We start from the raw sequence: 19,518 nt of genomic DNA on the forward strand, positions 1-19,518 counted from the left end.
CTCATTTCTTTTTTAGTGCTGAAGAATATTCTGTTGCCTGGACATATCACAGTTTATCCATTCACCTACTGAAAGACATCTTGGTTTCTCCAAGTTTTGGCAATTATGAATAAAACTGCTGTAAACGTCAGTGTACAGGTACAGGTGTTTTTGTAAGGAACGGCCGTACCATCTTACATTCTCTCCCCTGCAGTGAATGAGACTTCCTGCTGCTCCACATCCTGGTCAGCATTCGGTGTTCTCAGTGTTCTGGATAGTGACCACTCTAATCGGTGTGCAGTGGTGATGTATTATTTTAAAGTAATTTTTACGCCGTGGTTTAAAAACACAGCAAAACTACCATCTTAACCGGTAAGTGTACTGTTCGGTAGTGTGAGGCATATTCATATTGTTGCGCAGCCGAGCTCCGGAACTTTTTCATCTTGTCCAGCCGAAGCCCTGTTCCCGGAAAACTACGGGAAGGGCCGGCCATTACCCGCCCCCCCCCCCCCCCCCCCCCCCGCCCAAGACCGCTGGCTCGCTCGCTCGCCCGTGGCGCTCCCCGACCACGCCCCCCCCCCTCCCCGCCGGCGGCTGCCGGGCCGGCCCTCCACCTGTATCCCAGCGGGGCCCGGGAGGGCAGTACCGCGAGTCAGATGCCAGCTCCCACTTCTGTCCCCCGGGAGGAGCGGGAATTGAGGGGTTTCTTCCGCGGGCTTTGCCTTGCCCGGGGGGCGGGGGGGGGGGGTATAGCGAGCCAACTGCCACCAACTTTACAGCGCCCTCTCTGGGCGCTGCAGCTCCCTACTTGCTTTCTAGAGCTCTCTCCAAGGGGCTTGCTCCGCATCGCGTTGGAGTCCCACGGCTGGGTCTCCGTGCCTGGGGGCCCCAGGGCCTGGCGATTTCTGGTCCGTCATCTTGCGGACGTCACCCAGGACTCAGTCTCAGGTCGCAGTGTCCAGTTGGGCCTTCCCTGCGCGGGCGAACACGTGTGACACGGAGATTGGGGGACGGGAGAGAATGGGGGGGGCTCATCCCTCTAGCACCAGCAGCTTCACCAGAGCAGAAACCAGCAAGGGCAGGCTGAGTATGTTTCTAAAATAACAAATTTCAGTAACTTAAATGCTGGCCCTCATAGAAGTCCACGGTAGAGCAGTGGCTCAGAGCCTGAGTTTTGAGATAGACCATAATGGTGCTCTGTGACTTTGACCCCGTGATCCCTGAGACTCCAGTGCCTTGGGGACCATAAAGCCACCTACCTTACAGGGTGTGGGGAGGATGGGGAGTGAACAGCAGTGCCCGGCATGTGAGTGTGCACAATGATTGAAAAAGGCCGTTGGCCTCACGATCACAGGTTTTCCTCAAGGCCTGTCCTGGACAATAGGCGCCCAGTAACGGGAGGGCACTGCCTGAATTACAGGCATGTCTGTCACTGCCCTTTGTATGTCCATTAGAGTGACTGTTTGGGGAGGGCGTGACACATCCAAAACAAAAGGGAGATGCAATTTATCGAGGGCCACTGTGACAAACCTGTGATAGACCATCCTGCCAGCCCGACTAACACCACCTGATTCTCTGGCTGAGCCCCGATGAAAGACCACAGGCTGGATCTGAGAAGACCCCAGGGTGCCCATGGGTCTTACCCTCTCAGTCTTTTGAGTGGCCTCAAAACTGGTCTCCCTGCCTCTTTGAGGCCCAGGAACCCCGGTTTCCCACAATCCAGTCCTCTGCCGGACCTTGCAAAGCCCCAGCCTCAAATTGCCCCCGTCCTGCTGTTTTGCATTGGTGCTTTAGTCCCACTGCCAGGTCACCTTGGCTTGCAGAGCCAAGCCAGCCGAAGTCCTCTGGGAAGTTTTCCCGGAAAGTGTGCTCCAGCCTGGGGCAATGTCCCCACAACCCTCAACGCAATCCCTGCACTGCTGGCCTGATGGTTAGCTCTCTGGCTCCCACTCCTCTTGGTCATGAGCACCTTGAAGCAGGGGCCCACCATCGCCTTCCCGCCATGCTGCCAGTGCCGTGCCCAGCCCAGCACCCAGCACAGGGTGCATCCAGACAGGGTGGGACAGAACCCAAGCCTTGGTCAAGGCAAGATGCAGGAAAGGCCAGATAAACTGAGGAAGGCCCAGTCGGGCCCCAGCCAGCTAGACCCTCTGGCCCTGGGCCTGGCAGGAGGGTGGAGATGCGGGAATTTGGAAGGGGAGGAGCAGCTTTCACAGACCAAGCAGGGATTGCAAATGTTGAAAGCCAATACCTGAAGGCCACAGCACTCTGTGTTGTCCTGCACCCTGAGAAGAACCTGGTCCTCCCCCCGCTGGGGAGTGAGATGGGAGGGAGGGAATGGGGGTGTCGGGGTACGGGAGTGGGGACAGCTGTTTTCAGAAAGAGAGGTTGCCTCATATACCCCTGGGATGGGTGAGGGGGCTTGACCCCTACCCAGGAAATGCCACAATTCCAGCCTGGAGGTGGCACACACTGGTGCAGGGTGGTACCAAGGTTTGCACATTTCGTCGAGGACTGGAGCCACTGAAGGGACCAGAGAGTCAGGATTGGAAGGTGTGGGGCTGGAGCCAGGGTGGACTGGACCCATGGAGAGGGAGGAGGCCGGCAAAGGGAGAGGCCTGAGAATCCATTCTTTGTGCTCCTCAGCAGGCCTGTGAGGGTGTAAAGAAATTACATCCCCATCTGGTATCCATGCCCTTGTCTTCTAGAGTTTGAACAGCTGATGTTCAAGGACAAATCAAGGAGGAGGAAGCAGGCCCACCCCTCTGAGGACAGTCACAGCCTATGCTAAGCCACTCTAGTACCCTGAGCTTACTGGCAGTCCAGTCAACAAGGTAAAGTGCCCACCTCACATGTCTCCAAGTTAGGAAATGGGCACAGACACAAAGAAGATTGATTCATCACCTGGGTGGCCACAAGAGCTAGAAGGTCCAAGGACCAGTTTGTAACAAACTTAGGAAAGGGTCTCTGGGCCATCAGACCAGCTGGTCATGTGACTAGGGAGCTGTGAAGACAATCCTGCTGCCTCCCCATCCCCAGATTCAAACTTGTCATGGCCACAACCAGGCGGAAACGGGCAGAAACCAAGGAAGCTGAGCCAGCGGCCAGCCAGGGGAAGGTCCCCAGCATCACTGCGAGCAGCCTCGAGGTGGGAGGAGGTGGGTTGGGTCCAGGCAACCACTGAGAACTCCGAGGACTTGGTGCTGGGTCTCTGTGCAAGCATGTAAGTGGTACATATGTGTTAATGTGTCTGGCTTTGTGGGTGTGTAAATATGCATGTGAGCAGGCAGTATGTGAATGTGTGTAAGTGTGGTTTTTGAGTGTGTGACTCTGTGTGTTGAGTATACTAGTGTGAAGTGAGGGGACACCAAGAACTTTATCCCCCTACAGTGGTTCCTCTGGTCATTAGGACCTCCCTCCAGCGCTGGGCAAGGGCCAGTAACAAACTTGGGAGGTGAAGGCCACTCAGGAGGAGGCAGCTGATACATGGGAGGACAAGGACATGTTCTGGGGATGAGGCTGTGAGCACATTAGAGAGTGTGAGACTAAAGTGACAGGTGGGTGGCAGGATCAAGTCTTAAGACCCCTGATTCTTCCTCAGAATCTTTACAGAGCTGGGGAGTCAGGCTAGGGGAAGGGGAGGACTTCTTGTGTCCTCTCCCTACCCTCTGTAAGCACGTGGAGAGGGCAGGAGGGACAGTGGCCATCTGTGCACCTGACTTTCCCCGACCCCTCCCTGCACCCTCTGGCAGCACACTCTCCCTGGCAGGTTGGCTCAGGGCAGAGGGCAAAGGCCAGTCTCAGCTCCTGTCATAAAGAAGACCCAGACTGGTTGAGCCCTGGAGGTGCAGTTGAGAGTGCCCTGCCTGGGCTAGTCCTAGGTGTCTGATGTGTTGAGGAGCCCAGTGCACACTGAGGCAGCCATGCTGCTGACTGGGGATACACTGGCGACCCTGGCCGTGGCTGTGGCCGTCTTCCTGCTCTTGGTGGACCAGATGCACCAGCACTCACGTTGGGCCGCACGCTACCCACCAGGTCCCATGCCACTGCCTGGGCTGGGTAACCTGCTGCAGGTGAACTTCCAGGACCCACTTCTCAGCTTTAGCCAGGTAAGGAGGGTGGGGGTGGGAAGTGGGCAGCGGAGGTCTTAGGGACCCCACCTAGCAGCAGACAGCGGGTGGTGGGTGAAGTCACAGGCTGGAAAAGGAACTGGGCCAAGAGGAGGAGGCAGATTTGAGAGGCTTCCTAAGGGAGGGCATTTGTTCAGGGCCCGAGAACAGTTGGATTTTCCCAACAGCCCAAGGTCCAAGAGGGCAAAGGCCAGGGGGTGGGGGAGTACGACTTGGCAACAGGCTGGGGATTCAGCTGGCCAGCTCTTACATTACGTGAGCCTGAGTCCCTTATGATTAAATCAGGAGGAAAGGTCTCGAGAATGGGGGAGAGGAGTCTGGTCTTGAGCCCTATTTAAATCAGGTAGTCGAGGTTGAGAGAGGTACAGTGATCTGGTTCAAATCTTTTGCCACCGTGAGGTCCAAGACCTTGGACCTCACGCTTACCTCTATGAATCTGTTTCTTCACCTGTAAAATGGGATGCTAACTTGGTCTACTGACAACTTTGGTGACCTCTGCACAGTCATAGCTGGGTGGTCTGATCCAACTTGAGGTCCTCGACTGTGGTGGATGTAATTAACCCCCAGGCTCACAAGACTGGATAAAATCTTTGCACCCCCTCGCTCCTGGTAGGGGCCTAGGGTTCCCGCAGGGCTCACGCCATGAGGCTGGGCCCGCAGCCTGGCGGGGCCTGGGCTTGACAAACGCCCTCGACCTTCGGCCTGCAGCTGCGGCGCCGCTTCGGGGACGTGTTCAGCCTGCAGCAGGTCTGGACTCCCGTCGTCGTGCTCAACGGGCTGGCGCCTGTGCGAGAAGCGCTGGTGTACCGCAGCCAGGACAACTCCGACCGCCCACCTGCGACAGTTTACGAGCACCTGGGTTACGGGCCGCGCTCGGAAGGCAAGCGGAGGAGGGGGCAGACCGCGTCCCGGCGGGGACTGGGCCAGCAGTGACCCGATACCGGCAGGGCCAAGGGGAGGCAGGGTCGCGGACATTCGGTGCAGGGAAGAGCCAGCGAATTTGAAGGGGCAGCAAGAGGAGAAAGGAGTCTGTGCCAAGGGTCGGGGGAGGAAGAATGCGGTCGAGGCAGGGGGCGGGGCCTTACGGAGAGAGGGCGGCCCAGGGCCATCGCGGGCACGAAGGGGAGGTCAGGGTGGGCAGGAATGAGGACAAAGTCAGAGCGGGCAGGGTAGGGCCGGGCCAGGACCTTCCCCGAAGAGGAAAGGGGGTCCCGGTGGGCAAAGTAAAAATTGGAGCCAAGACCTGACCCTAGCAGGGGAGAGTAGGCGAGCAATGCGGGCGGGCAGAGAGTGGGACCGGTCCCCAGGTGGAAGGGGGTGTCAAAGTGGGCGGGATTTGTTTGGGAGGGGAGGGTGAGGTTGGTGTGGGCGGAGCGGAGGGGCGAGGCCTGCCCCAAAGGGGGCGGGGCTGTGTGAGCAGAGCACCGGGAGGGGCGGGCCGAGGAGGCTCGGCGAGCCCGCCAGCGCTGTGGGCTAGCAGAAGGTGGGGCCGGGACACACCCGAGCCACGCCCACGTGCCCGCTCCGCCCCCAGGAGTGATCCTGGCGCTCTAAGGAAAAGCCTGGCGCGAGGAGCGGCGCTTCTCCTCGTCCACCCTGCGCAACTTCGGCCTGGGCAAGAAGTCGTTGGAGCAGTGGGTGACCGAGGAGCCCTCGTGCCTCTGTGCCGCCTTCGCCGATCAGGCCGGTGGGTGCTGAGGGACAGGGAACAGGTTTGAAGAGGCTGGGGAAGAGGAGATGGAGGCGACGCCCTGACGTGCACCGTTCCCTCCCAGGACGCCCCTTTAGCCCCAACGCCTCCTGAATAAAGCGGTGAGCAACGTGATCGCCTCCTTGACCTTCGGGAGCCGCTTTGAGTACAGCGACCTTCGCATCCTCAAGCTGTTGGACATATTGGAGGATGGACTGAAGGAGGAGGTTGGCTTCGTGCGCCAGGTGAGGGAAGGGAGCTTCATAGAGGAGGCCTCCGTCCTGCAAAGGGCCTCCCCGGAGGAGGATTTGCGTAGAGGGTCAGAGGAGGAAAGGGCATCCCGGGAGAGGAAACTGCAAGGGAAAAGGCCTGGAAGTGGGGAAATGACAGACAACACAGATGGGAGAGGCGGGGTGAGGGTCAGCGGGCTTAGGGGAGGAAGGGTTCCTTCATTGGAAGGCACCGGCACCCATGAGATGCAGACTTTAGGTTTATCTTTCTGCGCCCAGGGCCAGGAGAGAGGGGCGAGGCCTGCACTTAGGGAGGAACAAGGTCAATGGTGGGGACATCCTGGAGGAGGCTAGGACCTGACTGGTCCAGGTGAAAGCCTGAGCACCACAAGGTCCCAGGGCCCCAAAGCTGTGACCCCCACAGGTGCTGGAAGCAATCCCCGTGCTCCCGCGTATCCCAGGGCTGGCTGCCAAGGTCTTCCCGGGGCAGAGAGCCTTCATGGTCCTGATTGATGAGCTGGTCATCGAGCATAGGGTGACCCGGGACTGGGCCCAGCCACCCCGAGACCTGACTGACGCCTTCTTGGATGAGGTGGAGGTGAGGTGGGTTGAGGGTTGAAGGCCCCGTGAGGCAAGCGCAGGCCTGTGTATCACCCCGTGACCAGACACCTGGGCTGACAGGAGCAGAATGGAAGGCCGTTTGGAGGCTTCCTCCCTCTGTCCCTGCGCTTACCTTCCCTGCGTGGCCCAGGCCAAGGGGAACCCCGAGAGCAGCTTCACACCTGGTGGTGTCTGACCTCTTCTCTGCCGGGGTGATCACCACCTCCGCCACGCTGGCCTGGGCCCTCCTCCTCATGATCCTGCACCCAGATATGCAGCGAGAGCCTAGCCCAAGGGGCCAGGTGGGATGGGGGAGGGAGGAAAGGGACAGCCTGAGGCCCCTGAGCTTGGTGGGTTTGGCCACCAGTAACAGCTCTGTGCAGAGGTCACAGTGACCTCCCCCTCCGAGTAGGCACAGCCCTACACAGGAGTCAGGAGGAGGTCAGGGCCCAGCCCTTGGGTCTGACCACTATGAGGATGCTTGTTTTTCCAGGACATGTCCAACAGGAAGTCGATGAGGTGATAGGGCAGGTGAGGCAACCAGAGATGGGGGATCAGGCCCTCATGCCCTTCACCATGGCCGTGGTCCATGAGGTGCAGCGCTTTGGGGACATCATCGCACTGGGCCTGCCCCACATGACATCCCGTGACATCGAAGTTCAGGGCTTCCTCATCCCAAAGGTAGGCCTGCGGCTCTCCTCACCCCAGCTCGGCACCATCTGCCACCTGGTAGCCCCAATGTGGGCATTGCCAGGTGGGGTCAGGACTGCAATCCAAGCCACCCAATCCTCATTTCCACAGGCACTGAATGTCCCAGGCTGGGTGGGTGTGAGGATGAGAGCAGAGGCAGGGCTGGCCCTGTCCATTCAGAGCCCGTAGTCGGGTAGGGAAGACAAACTAAAGCGTGTCACAGAGTGTTGGAGGAGCCCGTTCACCAAGGGACAGGTGGCAGTAAGGGCACCCATGGGAGGCAAGTCACTTACCCTGCCATGGGGACAGGGAGGGTGCCGAGAAGCTTCTTGGGCTGAGGGTTACTTGAAGAGTCCAGGTGTGTGCCAGGCAGAGGGTGTGTGCCCACGTGTGTTTGGTCGCAGGGGTCCAGGCATCCCCCAGTCCAGACCCACCCATGACAGATATTTCCTGCCAGGGGACGACACTCATCACCAACCTGTCATCAGTGCTGAAGGACGAGACCATCTGGAAGAAGCCCTCCCACTTCCACCCGGAGCACTTCCTGGATGCCCAGGGCTGCTTCGTCAAGCAGGAGGCCTTCATACCCTTCTCAGCAGGTACCTGTGGGGTGCCCGGTTTGCTTACCTGTCCTGAGGGAGTCTTGAAGGGGAGGAGCCCAGGCCCCCAGGCTCAGAGAGCCCCCATGCCCGCCCACAGGCCGCCGCTCGTGCCTTGGGAGCCCCTCGCCCACATGGAGCGCTTCCTCTTCTTCACCAGCCTCCTGCAGCACTTGAGCTTCTCAGTGCCCACTGGGCAGCCCCGCCCCAGTGGCCACGGTGTCTTTGCCTTCCTGGTGACCCCATCCCCCTACCAGCTCTGTGCTCTGCCCTGCTAGAGGTGGGCACCAAGCCCCCAGCCCACTCCTCAAAAGTAGCCCTGATGTACAATAAACCAGTCTGGTGGCTCCAACCTGGCTTGAGTCCCACCCAGGGCCCCTGACCAGCCCCTTGGCGCTCATGGGGCCTCAGCAGCCTCCCCAGATCCAGCCCCTACCCCTGCCTGATCCATCCTTACCTGGCATTTGACCCCATTTGAGAGATGGGTATACCGAGGTTCAGAAGGTGACACCTTACCCCCTAGTCACCCTTGGAGACCCAATACTGGTTACTTGGGTTAGTGACAAAGTCTATAAATAGGTCCTGGCTTCTGCTGGAAGGACTAGAATAGGCTGGTGAGAGATTTCAGGCCCCAGTGGGGATGAGGAGGGCCCCACTCAACCTGGATGCCCACATTTCAGGCCCAGCCACCCTCAGTTTACACCACAGGCCAGCAGCTCAGCCAGCACCATCAAGTCTGCTGCCCCCAAAGCTGGCGAACTCAGGGATGGCTGGGAAGCAATAGGCCGGGTTAGCACCCACAGCTCAGTCTTCAGATGCCAGAGCTCTCCCTGGGAAGCCTGATGGCAGCCCAGGAGTGTGCCACCTCCCTGGGACTCTCAGTCACCCCAAGATAGGATGGGCCCCCTTTCCCTGCCCCTTAGGGATGCTCATTTCCCAGCCCCTGCCCAATAGTAGTTGCCACTCACGGCCACGCTCGAGTGGGAGGACACTCATCTAGGCTCCAACCCGGGCTCTGTTCTCTGAGTGGCCAGGTCAGGCCGGGCGCTCAGGAGGCTTGGCAGGGGCCGGGAATGAGCCCCTGTGGGCCGCAGGCATGCCCTAGGGAAGGGGTCAACCTTGGACCCATGTGACAATGGGGTGGCCAGAACAGAAGGAGGCCATGTGGGGAGCTGGGAGGAGGACACCCTGGCTCTAGTCCTCGCTCTGCTGCGACACTGTGTGACCTCAGGCTTCTATTCCCCTTCAGCCAATGAGAAGTTTGCACCAGATGGCTGCTGGGGCCTGTCTTCCTGCTCTGACTCTGGAGCTGGGACCTCATTAGCCTGGAGCCCTAGCTGAGGGCGGGGACTGCCACCGTCTACCTGTGCCCACCACCCCGACAGTTTGTTCTGGCCTCTAAGCACGCACAGGCACCACCCAAGGGCTTCTAATGACTGTCTGCTTACCTGAGTCATAAGTAGACTTCCTGGTGCATTTAGGTTAACAGCTTGGGGACCACAGACACTCAAGGCAGAAGCACCACCCCCAGCCAGGCCACTTTTGCCTTCATGACAGTGAGCTCCACAGCTCTTAGCATTCAGGGAACTTGGCCTCTCCCTTGGCACTGAGTCAGAAGACCAGCCAGGGCCCCGTTCAGTCTCCAGCTTATCCCCTGTCGTGGGCTTAGTGGCAGGAGGTGGTGTTCCTGCAGCTTACTGGAACAGGGAGCGTGGATGAAACCACACTGAGTTTGTGGAAACTTGAGGCCCCTGAAAGGAGGCAGCCAGGCCTGCAGAAGCGGCAACTCTGGATTTATTGGATGTTTTGTCATTCGTGGCTCTGAGTCTTGGGGATGTCAGAGGCTGGGGACCAGCCCAGCCAGAGCTTCCTCAGGAGCTGGGGGACCCAGCCCCCAGGCCTCTCCTCCATTAGGTCCACCTCAGAAGCCTCTAAAAAGCACAAACAGACATGCCCTGTGGGTTCCTTGCTGGGAGGAACCTTTCCCCAGGGCCAGGGTACCCTCTGGTGCCAGGGAAGCAGGTCAACGTTGATATAAGGCTAGGCATTCCTCCACCCCAAGCACAGTGGCCTCAAGTCCTGCCAACCCAAGAAGGAAGCAGGAGGCAGGGGGTGCTCATCAGGAAAGACAGGGCATCCGGCTACCTGGGTTTCTTCCCTCCCCTCCCTGGGGCAGGAGGGTCAGGGAGGAGCTCGGCTGTCTGTGGCCTCTGCAGGGTCACCGAGCTTAGAGAGGAGAGCAGCCCTGCTACAGCAGGTGGGGCCAGTTGTCTTACCAGAAGTATATGCAGCAATCTCCTTTTGGACCTTTTTATTTTCCTGGGAAGGAAGAAAGGGGACAGTGGTGGGATGAGACAGGCTCTGCACTGTGCAGATGGGGAAACAGGCCTCACTTCACAAGGAGTCAGGGGAGGCCAGGATTCAGATCTCCTCTGCTCAGGCCATGTCTACTCCTCTCAGCTCCTCACAGAGCTGTTGCTCGACTGAGATGGCAGTTTGGCTCAGTCATCTTGGGGGTGCCCCCGCCCCCCATTGCCCTCCTTCCCCAGGGCCTCTCCACTCCACCCTGCAGAGCCCTAGGGCTCCTCAGTAGGACCTATGCTGGGATGTTCCAGTCGAGGCTTCCTTACCTCCCAGCCTGGGGTCCCTGCCGCCTCCTCCTCCTCAGGTACCTCCTTCCCAGCAGGAATGGAGGAAGGAATGGGGCTGCCTGCTTCCTCTCCTGGGGACCTCATCTCCCCCTCGTCCGAAGACAAGATATCAGCCTCCTCCTTGGGGGCAGCATCATTCGGTCCTCCTGTTGCCTTCGGGGTCATGGCCTGCAGGGAGGGACAAGAGGGCAGAATATGGGCAGAAAGGCCCCCTGATCCCCCAACCCCTCTCCCTGTTCTCCACACCTGGAGTGTGTGTAGTTCTTTGTTTTTCCAGGGAAGCCCCTCCCTTCTCAGCTCACGCTGTGGGAGGGTTGTAGGTTTCCTAGAGGGGCCCTGCTACTCTCCCTGGGACCCCTGGCCATGAGCTGGGGCATCCCTGAGCCTCAGGGAGCTCTGACAGGAGACAGCCCCAGCCCCGGGCCCTTCCAGGGCAGGCCTCACTTACCTCAGAGTCTTGCTTCTCCCCACTCTTGACTCTGCGTCTCTGCAGAGGGAAACAGGGGAAGTGACATTCAGCTGTGAGTGTCTGGGAGTCCTTCCCTGCCTGGCCCATCCTCTTATGGTGTGCGCCTACCGAGGGTGCCCAGAACAGCCATCCTACCCCAGGGGGAGAGGGGTCCCCAGCCCTGACCCACCTGAGCGGTCACAGGGTAGCATTTATCCATCAGTCCCCACACTGGCCTTAAGGTCTCCCCTAAGGGCTGCATGACAAGGAGAAAGAGAGAGAGAAGGAAGGCTGAGGTGACATATTAAGGGCTCAGCTATGTACTACTAGTCCACTGTCAACGCCTGCTGCGAAGACACCTAAACACTACCAAGGATTTAAGGAAAACTTCACACAAACAATAATTGATGGCTTTAGAAAGATAAACTTTGCATTTACAAAACAAGTATGGGCGCTAAAATAGAAATGTTCAAACAACAATCTCTAATTCTTCAAAAACAAATATGATATTATAATAGGAATTAAAAATTAAAAATCCAATCAACTTTTAGAAGGTAAAGAATAGAGAGAAGAGAGCGGGAGGTCCAACAGCTAAATCATAGATCTTTCTGAAAGAGGGAAAAGAGACAACAAACTGGGGTGGCAGGGAGAGATATCAAATAAATATGTTCATTTTTTACCAAGACAATTTCCCAAAGATGAGCGACATGAGTTTCCAGAAGAGAAGGAATCGCCAAGTGTCCAGGACAATGGATGAAGGAGACTCACCCCAGATTATGCCATCAATAAATTTCAAAACACTGAGGATGAAGAGAACCTAAAAACTTCCAGAGATATGAAGAAAAAAGTCTGTTTTAGGAATTCAACTTTCATCAGACTTTTCAACACCAACCCTTTGAAGCCAGAAGAAAATGAGGAGCTTCAAAATCTGTCAGAAAATTATTTCTAGTCTAGAATTCTATACCTAGCCAAACTTAGTTAAATATGAATTAAGACCTTTTCAGATATGTAGTATCTCAAGACTACCCCTCAGGAAGCAACTGGAGGCTGTGCTCCCCCCAAATAAAGAGTAACATCAGCTCCCACACGTGAAAGAAGTGAAGCACTCCCCACAATGATGGTGAAGGGAGGTACCAGGACAGCTGAGCAGCAGGCCTCAAGGACGTCCCGTCCAGATGGAAAGAGGAGGATGGAGGGCTCCATGAGATATGTCTCCAGGGAAACGATCATACAGATAAAACACCTAATTTATCTAAGTGTATTGCAAGGAGATTAATATTTTTGGTAGAGATTTTGGATGAATTAATTATAGGTACAGAGAAAACAAATTTTTAAAAAAGAGGAAAAAACAAAATTATACACAAAGAGTAGTTACAGTACACTACGTGACTCAGGAATACTATTTACATAGTTTTAAAATGTAAACCCTCAGGCTTCCCTGGTGGCGCAGTGGTTAAGAATCCGCCTGCCAATGCAGGGGGGACACGGGTTCGAGCCCTGTTCCGGGAAGATCCCACATGCTGCAGAGCAGCTAGGCCCGTGCGCCACAACTACTGAGCCTGCGCTCTAGAGCTCGTGAGCCACAACTACTGAAGCCCGTGCGCCACAACTACTGAGCCTGCGCTCTAGAGCTCGTGAGCCACAACTACTGAAGCCCGTGCGCCTAGAGCCCGTGCTCTGCTCTAGAGAAGGCACTGCAGTGAGAAGCCCCCGCACTGCAACAAAGAGTAGCGCCCGCTCGCCGCAACTAGAGAAAGCCCGTGCGCAGCAACAAAGACCCAATGCAGCCAAAAATTAATTAATAAAAAAATAAACACAATGTAAATCCTCAATATTGATCTAAATAAAATTACAATACAAGCCTATTAGAATGACTAAAAAAAGGTAAATGTTGGAAATGATATGGAACAAATGGACCCTCTCATTCATTGCCAGTGAGAATGCAAAATGGGTGCCAGCCATTTTGGAAGGTTTTACAGTTTCCTACAAAACTAAATATACGGTTGCCGCATGACCCCACAATCCCACTGCTAGGTATTTACCTAAGTAAAAGGAAAACCTATGTTCACACAAAACTTGTACATGAACATTTATAGTGGTTTTATCTGTAACTGCCAAAAAACTAGAAACAATCCACATGTTTCTTACTTGGTGAATGGACAAACCATGGTACATCCATGCAATGGACAGCTACTCAGCAATAAGAAGGAACAAACACTGCTACACACAACTGGGTGGACCTCAAATGCCTTGTGCTAAGTGAAAGAAACCAGGCTCAAAAGACTACATACTGGGGAATTCCCTGGAGGTCCAGTGGTTAGGACCCTGTGCTTCCACTGCAGGGGGCCCAGGTTCAATCCCTGGTCAGGGAACTAAGATCCCACAATCCTGCTGCACAGCCAAATAAATAAATAAAAGACTACATACTGGATGTTTTTTTGTTGTTGTTTATTTATTTATTTATTTATTTTACTTTTGGCTGCGCTGGGTCTTTGTCGCAGCGCACAGGCTCAGTACTTGCCCCATGGCATGTGGAATCTTAGTTCCCCGACCAGGATCGAACCCGCGTCCCCTGCATTGGAAGGCGGATTCTTAACCACTGGACCACCAGGGAAGTCCCTGGATGTTTCCACTTATATGACCATCTTGCAAAGGCAAAACTATGGGACCAGAAACTGCTCACTGGATGCCAGGGGCTAGGAGTGGGGAAAAGGTTGACTATAAATGAGTATGGGGGAATTTTTTGAAATGATGAAACTGTTCTGTATCCTGGTTGTGGTGGCAATTATACAATTGCATACATTTGTCAAAACTCACAGAACTGCACACTAAAAGAGATGGATTTCACTCTGTATAAATAATACCTTAATTTTTTTAAAATGAGTGAAAAGAGCCCACTGTGTGGGAGAGGGACTTAAAAGCCAAAATGAGGACTTCCCTGGTGGTCCGGTGGTTAAGAATCCACCTGCCAATGCAGGGGACACGGGTTCGAGCCCTGGTCCAGGAAGATCCCACATGCCGCGGAGCAACTAGACCGCGTGCCACAACTACTGAAGCCCACGCGCCTAGAGCCCATGCTTGGCAACAAGAGAAGCCACCGCAATGAGACGCCCGCGCACTGCACGAAGAGTAGCCCCCGCTCGCCGCAACTAGACAAAGCCAGCGCGCAGCAACGAAGACCCAATACAACCAAAAATAAATAAATAAATAATAATAATTAATTATTTTAAAAAAGCCAAAATAACATAAAAGTCAGCAAAAAAGCAAAACTGATACTTAAAATTTTTTAACAACTGAAGATGTCATTACTCAGAATAAAACATTTACAATGCAAAAAACTAGGATATAACTATACTGGAAGACTAGAGAAAGGTGAGATGTATGTTGGAGGTGGCAGTAAGTGTGCAGCTGTTACAAGAGCTAAATCCTCATCTTTCGTTGTAGGAATTCATTCGATAATGTTTAAATCTGAAAAATTAAGACAAAGCAGGATAAGCTTTCTATTTAGAACCATGGAGGCAAAATCAAAGGCTTCAGCTAGAAAATTGGAAGCTGGAAAGACTCCCACCCTGGGTTGTGGGAATCATGGGTGAAGAGGATGGGTGAAGGGACAAAAGACAGCTAGTTTTTTGTTTCAAGTCTTAAAACTTTGACTCCTCGAACTATGTATATGCATATCTTTGATGACAATAAAACTTTTTAAAATGAAAATTTGGTTAATTAAAAAAAAAAAAAAAGGAAGCAACATAGGACTCTGTCTCTAAGGCACCTGCCAACATGGGCCTTATTAGGGGCTCTCCAACCTCTGAATAGTCCCTCCCTAAATATGTAGCACACACTTCTCCGTGTTGCTGGGTCACAGATAAGCTTATTCCCACGAAAATCCTCTCTTCCCAATAGCACTAGATGGAGAGCAGGAAGCCTCCAGAGACCAGGTATGTGGCTCTGTCCTGTCACCTGGGGCAGCCTGGGTCTAGTCACTGTTCTTCTGGGAGCCTACGTTTCCTCCTCTATAAAGTGGGAGCTACTGGGTTGCTGCGAGGTTTCAATAGATGGGCAACACCTAATCCAGCACGTGGCCCTCAGTGGGCATCCAGTGTCCATTTGTGTTTTCCTGACAGAGGGCTGGGAGGAGGGGCTTCTGCCATAGGTTCCTGGACCTGGGACGTTAAAGAGGGTATGTAACCCCAGGCAGGTGTCCTGCTCACCACCACCCGATTCACATATGAGTGTCGAACCATATTCCAGGGCTACTCACATGTATTAGGGGTCACCTGTTCCTTTAGGTTTGTCTAGGTCACTGCTACGGAGCTCTGAGGTGAGCTTACAGCCAGCCCATGGCAGGTGGGGCCTCTGTTTGACACTTTGCCAGGAACACAGGGAATTTCTCCAGAGCCCTCACATTCTCTCTCTCTCACACACACACACACACACACACACACACAGTTGGTTGACCATTTGAGATCAAGGAGTATGACCTCTGTTTTTGCTACAGTGAGACAGTCCCTCTAAACTCTGACAGAGGTCCCTACCTGTGATGATTCCCCAGCAATCTCATGGTCAGGAGCTGTTTTCCCCACACACCCCTGAAAATAGTAGTACACCACTCCTGCAGGTAGATGAAGAAAGACTAGTTAAAACGTTTAAAAGAGTGATGTAATTATTTTTAAATGTCAGTATTTACAATATGCCAGAAATTATATCCTTTTCAACTATTTTAATGTGTGATGAAAGATATTAGATATTAACTTACAATGTGTGAAGGGATAGTTTTTCAAAAGGTATGCAAGCAAAAATTTGAAGATCACTGCTGTAGGACATTATTTGGTTGTATGCGTTTTTTGGTTTGTTTGCCGGTTTTGTGGGGTATGCATGGATTTTAGAGTGAGATATGGGTTCAAATCCCAGACTCACCATGAAGGTGCAGAGGGAAGAAAGGGGGAAAGAAGACCAGCCTTGGCTCTGAGCAGTGTGACCAGCCCTGGGGAGCCAGGTACATGGCAGTCTCAGGAGGGGGCCTCTGGGAATCCCAGTGAGTAGCTGGAGACTGGGGTCCTGCCATCATCCCCAAATTACCCCAGCACCCAGACCCTTACCTGCAAGAATGAAGATGTGTACTACATACAGCAACTTGTATAGCCTGGAAGGAAAGCAGAGCTGAGTGTGAGGCTGGGGCCTCGTGCCCTCACCGGTGGGTGCTGGTTTTCCTCCCCAGTCCAAGCCCCAGGACCTATTCCACCAGCACTCGTCCAATCAATACTTGTGGATGAATGAATCCATCAGCAGTAACAGGGCTCAGCCTGGGCTCCCTGCTGACTGGCCGGCATGCTCTGTGCCTCTGCCTACTGCTGAGAAAGCCAGACTTGGTGCCTGGAACCCACAAGGATCCCCTGACCCACTCCCTTCTCCTTTCCTTCTTTACTTGTTTACACAGGTCCATCTTGCCTCTCCAGCCAGAAGGCAGGGACTTAGCCTTGGCTGGACACTCATAGTTATTCATTCAAGTGCTGGATTAGCTCTTCCCCCCAAAGCCCTCCAAAGCCCTCCCTACTCTGGACTGACAGATCCCACAACCTGGATTAGAAATAATATCTCATTGTCCATCCTCCTCTTCTAGGACCCCTCCCTTGGGACAAACAGAGCATCTTTTTTTTTTTTTTTTTTTTTGGCTGTGCTGCACTGCATGCAGGATGGTTCCTCGACCTGGGCCTCCACAGTGAAAGCGCCAAATCCTAACCACTAGGCAACCAGGGAACTCCCTCAAACAGAGCATCTCGGCACTGCCAGGATGATGGCTCCCTGCCTACACACACACAGGCATGTCCCACCTGTCAGTACCAGGCCCTCCACTCTGACCCTGAGTCCCAGAGACACTATAACACCCTCCACCCTGACCCTGAGTCCCAGAGACACTATAACAGTCAGGGAAAAGGGAATATAGAACCCTATTTTCCCATCCTTGTGGCACCAAGTGAGGGGTCCCCTTTCCTGGTCTTTTGGGGCATGGTAACAGGGCCCACCTAAACTTTACCTCTCTCTCTGGCAGCACAGACCAAACACCATTTTCAGTCTAAGAAGAAAAGATGGCAACAGTCAATGCATCACATAGACCCAGGGTCCTGGTGTTCCTTTACTCTGTGGCTTGCAGGGATTGCAATGGGCTAGAGGCAGTTGGGGGAATGGCAGGACCTCCACAAGCAGGGTTCATCCAGGGGAGAGCCTGCTGGGCACAGCTGGAGGCTAAACTCAGGATGGAGTGGGCTAGCACTAGGAGCTTGGAAAATGCTCAGGAATTTCTCCCAAGACCTCAGAGCCCCAAACAAAAGCTGGTTTCAACGTCCTCAGAGCTGGAAAGGTAGGTCCCAGGGAATCAGGATGGGAAAAGCGGGGTTGGGAGAGGATTAAGGAAAAAGGTATAGCTCTGTTAAACATTTTGTGTAAAATGACCCCAGGTGTAGGTGGCTAATTATAATAGTAAATAAAAAGGATTAAAAACTACGAACAGTTTAAAGTATTTTCTGTGTTATACAGCATTTTGGGAATAATCTTGGGAGTTCTGGGGGAGATTCCCTAGCTGCCTCAGAAATTCCCTGTCTAGAATCCCACCTTCAGTGTCAAATTGCATATAAACTGACACTGTGGTACAGTCAATGTCTCCAGGGTGAGGTGGACCTCACTGTGGCCTGGTGAGCCTCTGTTTCCCAAGTGAGTTCCCCATTCTCCACAGGGACTATTTCGTTTTTTTTTTTTATTTTATTTTTTTAGATGTACGTGGGCCTCTCACTGTTGTGGCCTCTCCCGTTGCGGAGCACAGGCTCCAGACGCGCAGGCTCAGCGGCCATGGCTCACGGGCCCAGCCGCTCCGCGGCATGTGGGATCTTCCCAGACTGGGGCACGAACCCGTGTCCCCTGCATCGGCAGGCGGACTCTCAACCACTGCGCCACCAGGGAAGCCCCACAGGGACTATTTCGGAACCTCTCTTTAAACCTCCAGCCCCTCCTCTGCCTTCCTCACCTTCACCAGGGAACACACGCGCTACCAGATAGGTGTTCCCTAGACTTTCTGCCACCAAACTCATCCAACCTCTGCTTCTCACAGGTCATTTCCTCTTCAGGGGAGGAGGCTGCGCCCCCCTCTCTGGGGCTAGCCCCCTCTCGTACTCCATTCACCTGGTCTTCTCATAACCTGGGTGTTTGGAGGTCCCCTCTCTCACTTGTATATTCATCCTTTCCTTTTCTGGCTCCTTCCCATCAGTATTTAAACATATCACTCATCTCTTCCACTAAAAAAAGAAAGGCCTTCTCCCTTGAACCCATATCCCTTCTCCAGATACAGTCCTTATTGTCCCCTACCCTTCACACCAGTCTCCTTGAGAGAGCTGACTGTAGTACGTATCTTCACCCCTCTTCACCTCTCCCTCACTCCACAGCCCACTGCAATCTGTTTCTGTCCCCATCAACCTCTGAAGCCTCTCTCACCAAAGTCACCAATATGCTCCTAGTCACCAAATCCAGTGGGCCTTTTTCGGGCCTCAGCTCACTTCATCTCTCTGCAGGGAACTACAGCACCTCCCTTCATACTGAATTTCCTTCTCTGAGAATACTGCTAGCAGTATACTCTACAGTAAGCTTTTTAGTTATTTATAACTTGGTGTGAGCAAAGTTATCAGGCTTTTTCTGAGGGAAGGTTTGGAGGAGAGAAAATGAGTCCTGAGTGAGAGAAGAAGAGGGGGAAAGGGGGAACGTCAAGTAGAAAGGGATGCAGGACAGGCAGGCTAGGAGTCGTAAAGACAATTTTCACCTGCTTGGGTGGTTTACTGAGCGCAACCTTTTGAAACTGCTTACCAAATCTACCAACCCTGATGACGTTAGTGATTTGCAGAGTACCCTTTGACCATACCAGTGTACAGGCAACCTATTCACCTCCCCTCAGGCTCCAGGACTGAGACTGAGAAGGGCACCGGAGCTCAGCTAAGTCTGGCAGTCCAGTGCACAGGCCCTCCCTTTCACAGGAGAGCACTGTCTGTGTGTGACATCATGTCTTAGGGGGCTTTATGATAGGACAACCTCTCCAACCTTGGCCAGAGTAGCTTGTCATTGCCTCAGGGTGGCTTTAAATCCCAACCAGTCAGAGAAAGCACCTTTGTAGGTATCTCTTTTGTTCCATTCAATGCCATCAATGCTGCCTGAGCTCCTGCAATGTGCCAAGCTGTATGCAAAGCCCTGTAGAGACACAAAGACACAAAGGTGTATAAGACTCAGTCTTGTCACATAACACAATAATCTTGTTTTTAAAATAACCATTTAAAATGACCATTTCTAAGTGTAATCCATTTATTCAACCAGTGTCTGCTGAGCTTTCATTCTGGTCCAGGAATAATGCTCAGGGGATAAATGTAAACAGGACACACAGACTGCCCTCAGGGTGCCTGAAGAAGTCAAATAGACATCTTCTGATTCAAGACAATAGCTTTTATACCCTCCCCAAATTACTATAAATG

The 19,518-nt window shown here is 53.7% G+C and overlaps 2 protein-coding genes across 3 annotated transcripts in view; one reads left to right on the plus strand and one right to left on the minus strand.

The window, feature by feature from the left end:
• Nucleotides 1–1,000: 1,000 nt before the first annotated feature.
• LOC115852720 (cytochrome P450 2D6) lies at nt 1,001–15,301 on the plus strand. Its single transcript, XM_060305854.1, is given in 12 exon segments — nt 1,001–4,088; nt 4,818–4,989; nt 5,644–5,796; nt 5,885–5,902; nt 5,905–6,044; nt 6,454–6,627; nt 6,781–6,806; nt 6,808–6,931; nt 7,083–7,310; nt 7,777–7,918; nt 8,019–8,036; nt 8,039–15,301. Coding segments are annotated over 12 exon segments (1,539 nt in total). The 5' UTR covers nt 1,001–3,902; the 3' UTR covers nt 8,197–15,301.
• Nucleotides 9,041–19,518, minus strand: part of LOC115852719 (uncharacterized) — a 32,898-nt gene continuing 22,420 nt past the window's right edge. Inside the window, exons 2-10 of one of the 2 annotated variants that reach the window (XM_030855758.3) lie at nt 19,159–19,240; nt 17,049–17,087; nt 16,114–16,157; nt 15,550–15,626; nt 11,208–11,273; nt 11,018–11,056; nt 10,549–10,737; nt 10,195–10,237; nt 9,044–9,849 (exon numbers count right to left, since the gene is read on the minus strand). In XM_030855758.3, coding sequence (XP_030711618.1) covers nt 9,728–9,849; nt 10,195–10,237; nt 10,549–10,737; nt 11,018–11,056; nt 11,208–11,273; nt 15,550–15,626; nt 16,114–16,157; nt 17,049–17,087; nt 19,159–19,184 — 645 coding nt within the window. In that variant the 5' untranslated portion in view covers nt 19,185–19,240 and the 3' untranslated portion in view covers nt 9,044–9,727. Of the gene's footprint in view, nt 9,850–10,194; nt 10,238–10,548; nt 10,738–11,017; nt 11,057–11,207; nt 11,274–15,549; nt 15,627–16,113; nt 16,158–17,048; nt 17,088–19,158; nt 19,241–19,518 lie in introns of both variants that reach the window. The other variant, XM_030855760.3, reaches the window with a different exon arrangement.

The sequence above is a fragment of the Globicephala melas genome, chromosome 10 (genome assembly GCF_963455315.2).
Source record: "Globicephala melas chromosome 10, mGloMel1.2, whole genome shotgun sequence".
In the NCBI taxonomy this organism is placed as follows: Eukaryota; Metazoa; Chordata; class Mammalia; order Artiodactyla; family Delphinidae; genus Globicephala; species Globicephala melas.